The sequence below is a fragment of the Micropterus dolomieu genome, linkage group LG22, assembly GCF_021292245.1.
Source record: "Micropterus dolomieu isolate WLL.071019.BEF.003 ecotype Adirondacks linkage group LG22, ASM2129224v1, whole genome shotgun sequence".
NCBI classification, from domain to species: domain Eukaryota; kingdom Metazoa; phylum Chordata; class Actinopteri; order Centrarchiformes; family Centrarchidae; genus Micropterus; species Micropterus dolomieu.
The window spans coordinates 33,025,725-33,032,346 of record NC_060171.1 but is presented as its reverse complement, the minus strand read 5'-3'; the positions used below and the strand labels follow the sequence as shown (position 1 = coordinate 33,032,346).

General features: G+C 44.1%; 1 protein-coding gene across 1 annotated transcript; it reads right to left on the bottom strand.

The window, feature by feature from the left end:
* Positions 1–2,753: 2,753 nt before the first annotated feature.
* Positions 2,754–4,419, bottom strand: LOC123962307 (transcription initiation factor TFIID subunit 11-like). Its single transcript, XM_046038346.1, has 2 exons — positions 3,497–4,419; positions 2,754–3,348 (listed from the first exon to the last, which is right to left on the bottom strand). Exons 1-2 carry the CDS (start codon positions 3,645–3,647, stop codon positions 2,939–2,941), a joined length of 561 nt encoding a protein of 186 aa, XP_045894302.1. The 5' UTR covers positions 3,648–4,419; the 3' UTR covers positions 2,754–2,938.
* Positions 4,420–6,622: the final 2,203 nt, after the last annotated feature.

Sequence of the window (6,622 nt, the reverse complement as noted above, 5' to 3'; positions counted from 1 at the left end):
ATCAGAGTTGGTTTCTCAGCGGGTGTGTCGCTGAGTGGGGAAAATCTGTTAGAAACGTGAACAGGTTGATGGTGCCCCGTGGACTTTGAATGCTTACGACTATTCCTCCTTCGGACAGTCACCCAGCCCCCCCCCTTTCCTGGCTGCTCAGGAGATCCCGGGGGACGGCTACCAGAGGCTAACTCAGGCCGTTCCGCACCGACTACCGGGGACTGGCTAGCTACAGTAGCTAAAGACTGATCTACCAAGGTGCGGAGCCGGACTTCTAAATCACTGAGCCTCGCCTCCATGTCTATAAATAAACTACACTTATTACATGTACCATTACCGCTAAAGGAGGCAGAGGAGTAACTAAACATCTGACACACCGAGCAGGAGAAAGTAGGAGAGAGAGAGGGAGAAGGAGAAGCCATCGCTAGCTGCTAAGCTAAAGTCGCTAACGGCTAAGCTAAATTACTGTAGCGTCAGTTACCAAAACTTTAGAACAACTATGAGATTGAACAGCAGTCACTAAAAGATGGAAAGAACTGCGAGTGCTTAGGCAAAATTACTGTAAAGAATAAGTGTTTAGCGAACAGTAAATGTAACTGTTATTTAGCGAGAGCAGCACAACACGGTACCAACACACAAGCACCGGAAACGGTCGACACGCTTACCGCAATACGTCAGCAGTCAGGGGACTCAGCAGTCAGGGGAGGATAGAGCCATGTTGAGTTGTACATCCTCTTCTCTTTAAGTATCTATATTTAATTTATCCCTGTCTCTGTTTTTGTTATTGGGTTATTTTGTAATAGTTGCCTATTCTGCCTTCAGGTACAGCTTTTAATGTGTTGGTAAACCTGCTTTATGTGTATTGGTTGTGCCTTCACGTGGGAAAAAAAGCAACTGTATATCAGTAGCCTGTGGTGTATCACGGATTGTTGTAAGGACCTTTATGTATTTTTTTTCCCCACTCATTATTGTTTTGCCACAGGGTAGATTTTAAAAGGAGAGTGGGAAGTGATGTTTATTAAGGAACTCTAGAGCGCAACAGGTGGAAGCAGTTGGCGTTTAGTGGGCTCTGTGTAAGGTTTGCCAGACGGACGCAACAAAGGAACTTTTGTTGGTGGATCATATGCTTCGACTTTTCTGGACTACTACATCATCCCATCAGCTAAACAGACTGGGTCGAGGTTGCATAAGTTAACTGTGGAATATTTTTGACTGCGACGGCTCGCCACGCTCCACCTGGTATCTTTTTCGTTTTTTCCTTCTTCTTACCGGAGGACATCGGCTTCCATCTTTAAATACAAGCTGTGAAACCAGTCCTATGGACTTTTTTCGTTAATATATATAATTTTTTACAGGTACAGGTGCAAGTTAGTTGCTTATCTGGTTTAGGTAGGGCTTGTTCAACAAAGGTAAGCAGGCTGCCGATTGTAATCTCCTAGGCAGGTATCAGAATCAGAATAAATGTATTTACATTTAAATTCTGAATGTGTTTTTTTAAAACAAAGATATTCCCCAACATAAATACAATATACTATATAACATTTACCTAAACCTGAAACCCTAAAACCACACACCTCTATAATTTTAAATATTTTCAATAATGTTCCTTTAACTTTTTTTATTGTATTTTATTCTTATTCTTTATTCTAAACGCTTAAAATAAAACATTATTGATCAGTACATTTAATAATTTTTTGACAGCTAGCCTGGCTCTAATAATTAATAAATTTTTTCCCCATTTCCAGACTTTGTGTGGAGCAAATCCACAACTGTCAGTAGTTCATAATAACAAAAGAAACTAAATGTGGGTGTAGCCAGTAAAATAAATTAATATAAAGATCAAGCGCATTAAATATTTAAGATCTTAATATATTATTTAGGATAAAATTAATTCGTTTTGCACACTCAATACATTAAGCTTGATACTCCTCGAGCAATATTTGCTGTTGGGCTCATATTGACCACATATAATCAAACTCAAACTTGCAATATAGCAATCCAGCCTTGACTGTACAAAAATACTGCACGTACAACTGTTTTACATAAACCAGAATAACATTATATCAATATTGTTGTCCACAGACAGAGGAAAACTTGCACAATGCTTTTATATAAAAAATGTCCAGGAGTCACAAGAGACAAAATTGGCTCTTTGTCAGATGGCAAAATACAAACATACTTTTCCCAGTGTTAAAAATGACCAGTCTAAGAGTTTGGGAGCTACACTGCTGGCTCTGTGAGGCTGCTGTGAGCTAAATGCTAACCACAGCACACTGACATGCTGATGTTTAGCTGGTATGTTTACTGTGTTCAGTATTTTAGTTTGTTTTAGTTTGTTAACATGCACTAATTAGCACTAACCACAGTCCAGCTGATGTTTATGGAAATGTCATTATAGGTTCAATGACCCTATCAGACTCTTAAACTCTAATTCATCCTCAGCACTGCTCCTTTGATCATTGAATATTGTTTATTTCTGTGTTAATATATTTTGTTTGCTACGTAGCAGAAGGGAGTTACAAAGCTCAATTTCATTATATAACCTGATATATTGTGACAATAAATGTACCTACCTACCTATTAGGTTAGCAGGCTAATAGCGTTGCAAAACATTTTAGAGTGTTTAACAGTGCTGCGAGCCCTCGGTGGTCAGAATCAGTTTTTGGTCTCAGCCCCTGGACTTCAAAGAAAGATGATATGCATGTGTTTTGTACAGAGTTTATATCTAACAGGCCACACCTACAATAACTTGGCAACACTAGGAAGTTACAGATTTTCATATCAAAAACCAAAGGGATAGTTGTTTTTTGACTCATCTACTTTATTAAAATATTGTAAACAAATTAGATCTATAGCAGTGGATGGTAGTTAATGTAGGTAAATGCCAAACCTAAGAATCTAGAAACCAACTGACTGATCCTTTAGGTGTTCTATTCCTACATTTACATTATGCCATATTTAAATCCTCATTTTCCGTATAAATGTCCACAGTTTGTTCAACAAATGGCTGGGTTACATTTACATAGTCATCTTCATCATCACTGCTTTGGTTTACATTTACATAGTCATCTTCATCATCATCACTGCTTTGGTTTACATTTACATAGTCATCTTCATCATCACTGCTTTCTTCTTCTCTGTTGTCCTTCACATGGAAACAGACCGCTGTGGCCTTTATAGAATTTGCATCGGGGCCAGCTTCCTCATAATCATGATCTTCATCACTCTCCTCTTTTTCCCCTCTCCCTGCTTCCTCTTCGAGTTTCCCCTTGGTGTATACTGGGTCAACACTCACATAGTCCTCCTCATCATCATAATCTTCGTAATATTCATAATCGTTACTGCCTCTGACAGACACTGAAACACAAGCATCAGGACAAAATGTTTCATGATTATCAGAATCAAATTAAAACACACATATTGGATGGAAGTGTATTTTGAGAAAATGAAAAACAAAACAGAAACTTTCTAATGTCATGTACTATGTGTCCTGGTGAGCACACACATTGAGTTTGGAAGATGGTTCCAGGCTGCTTGGCTCGCCGTCTTCTCCTGACAACCAGACAGACCACCACCAAGACCAGCAGGAGCAGCAGCAGACCCCCACCTGCTACTGAGGAGACCAGCAGCAACAAAGGCACTAGGAGAGAAAACATTGATGATATCCAACCTCTCTTTCAACAGACGAAACAACACATTTGTTTCATACAATCAGCTTCCAAACAGTTACTAAATAGACCTTGCCAAGAGATTGTTTTGACAAATTTCGTTTCCATGGCCAAGAAAGATGTGGCTAATGTGCAATCATCATCTATCTTTGAAACCCATTAATTTTCCCCATACAATCTTTCCAGCACCTGCAGAGGCTTAGGTCCTTGCAAAGCATTTTAAGTGTAAGAAAGAAAATAACTTAACCCAACACTCAACCTCATATAACACTGATCAAGAAGCAAACTGTAGCTAATTCAGTAAGATTTTTAGCTGTCTGGTGACATTTTATGTGAGTGTTTGTGAGTTTATATGTGTCCTTTGTGTCAAGGCAAACTGGTGCCAGTTTTAATGTGTTAAGCAGTTGTTGTATGGTATATTCTTTACTAATGAGGAGAGGTTTAAAGATTCTGTCAGGCCTGCAGCAGGTTGCAGGGATAACTTCCGATTATGTTTTAAGGTGTGTTTTAGCAGCGGGCAGAGGTTATTTTGTCTCAGTGTGTGTGACTGACTAATGCTTGGTGCGAGCTGCGCTGATTCGCGGTCTGTATGTCAAGGTGTCCTTGGGCAAGATACTGAACCCCAAATTGCATGGATGGCTGTTCTGGCGGTGTTTGAATGTGTGAATGTTAGTTTCTGTTCTGAGTGTGTGTGAAAGGGTGAATGTGTAAAAGCAATCTGAGTGGTCAGAAGACTAGAAAGGCACTATACAAGTACAGACCATTTACCATAGTTCATTCACTAGTTACTGAGACCTGATCCAGGACGACTGGTGCTCCAGCTTCCTCCCACAGTCCAAAGACATGCATAGATTCATTGGTGACTCTAAATTGCCCCTAGAAGTGTGTGTGTGTGTGTGTGTGTGTGTGTGTGTGTGTGTGTGTGTGTGTGTGAATGGCTGTTTCTCTGTATGTGTCAGCCCTGTGATAAACTGGCGACTTGTCCAGAGTGTACCCCGCCTCTCACCCAGTGTCAGCTGGGATAGGCTCCCTGCAACTCTGCACGGATAAGCGGGTATAGACCATCGTCTATACATGTACCACCACAGCATGCTTTTAGAAATGTGGCTTGTTTTGTCTGAAGGTCGATCTTAACTGATCTAAAATATTATGTTATGACGTGATAAGGTTACGGCTGGTCCATGCACAACGCACGCAGCTCATTATTTCTCTATCTGTTGCTGTTTGCTACTCCTAGCTTTACAGGTTATCCTACTGTCTGTCAATGAGCGGTTGTGTTGCTGATGCAGCCATACGCAGTAAGTATTTCATAAATTCACCATGAAATTTCATTTCAATATAGCAACAATTGGGCCCCTTACTCACCAAAGCCTTTTTTGCCAGCTGAAAATGCCCAACAGGGAGCGCTAGCGTTTTTTAAATTTTTATTTCTGGACTGCTTTGGTTGCTATGATACATTTGTTGCAAGTAGTTCTACCTAACTTTACTGGATGTAAAAATGTCAACACAGAGTAGAGTCCTTGCTCTGTATGAAGGTGTCACGCTCTGCCGGTTGGCCATCCTTTGTGTTGCACTTTTGAGTTTAGTATCTGCCTTAGTATGTTGAGTTTTGGGTTCTGTCCTGTCTAGTGTCCAGTATGTGCTATATAGTCTGCTCGTCATGTCAAGTCTCTCTGTTTTCCTCTGCTCTCTCTCTCTGCCTCGTTAGTCTCATGTCTGTCACCTGTGTTGCTCCCGCCCTGCTCGTTAGTCCCTGTGTATATATACCTGGTGTTTCTGTCTTGTCCTTGTCCGGTCATTGTTCATGTTACCCCCCAGTCTGTCGTGTGTGTACTCTCTGCCTGCCTGCCTGCCTGCCTGCCTGCCTGCCTGTAACCAGCCTTGCTTGTCTTGTCTCGTCTCCCTGTACTTTTGGATTTCTGATTTCTGTTTTTCAGCCACTCACCTGTAAGTGTGCTTGCTTTTGGTTATATTAAAACCCTTCGTTGAACTATACCTGCTCCGCTCTGTGTCCTGCGTTTGGGTCCTCCAACCTGCCTCCACACCACGATCGTGACAGAATGACCGGGCCACAAAGGGACCCAGCGGACACCATGTCCGATGAACTGCTTGATCTGTGCCGGGAGCTTATGGTGCTGAGGAACATGTGGTATGGGGCTAGTCATGTTAGCCACAAGGAGGCTATCGTGTCCCTCACCCGAACAAAGTTGGCTGCAAATCCTGGAGCGGCCAACTCCTTTCCTAAGTGGGTGTTGGACTTCCTCCGCACCTCAGCCGATTCCCCAGCCAAGTCAACACCAGTTCCTCAGCCTGTTAGCCATGAGCAAGCTAACAGGCTGCCAGCTAGCATCCGGCCGTCATCTCCCCGGCCTGCTAGCCCTCAAAGGACTTGTTCTCGGCCAGCTAGTTGCAGGTTGGGAAGCATCCTTCTGTCCTGCCCGGCTAGTGCTGCTAGCCTTCCGCCGGTCCTGCCAGTAACCTGCTCGGCTGGCGCTGCTAGCCCTCCGCCGGTCCTGCCTGTATCCTGCTCGGCTGGCGCTGCTAGCCCTCCGCCGGTCCTGCCTGTATCCTGCTCGGCTGGCGCTGCTAGCCCTCCGCCGGTCCTGCCTGTATCCTGCTCGGCTGGCGCTGCTAGCCCTCCGCCGGTCCTGCCTGTATCCTGCTCGGCTGGCGCTGCTAGCCCTCCGCCGGTCCTGCCTGTATCCTGCTCGGCTGGCGCTGCTAGCCCTCCGCCGGTCCTGCCTGTATCCTGCTCGGCTGGCGCTGCTAGTCCTCCGCCTAGCCTGTCTGTCCCCTGCTCGGCTGGCGCTGCTAGTCCTCCGCCTAGCCTGTCTGTCCGCCTGCCTGCCCTACCTAGGACTCAGGACTCAGGGACTATGACTCTCCTGGCCTACCTGACCATGAAGGCCAGGGAGTCAGAGGCAGCACGGGCAGCTAGCCTATGGCCTGATAGCCTGGAGGCT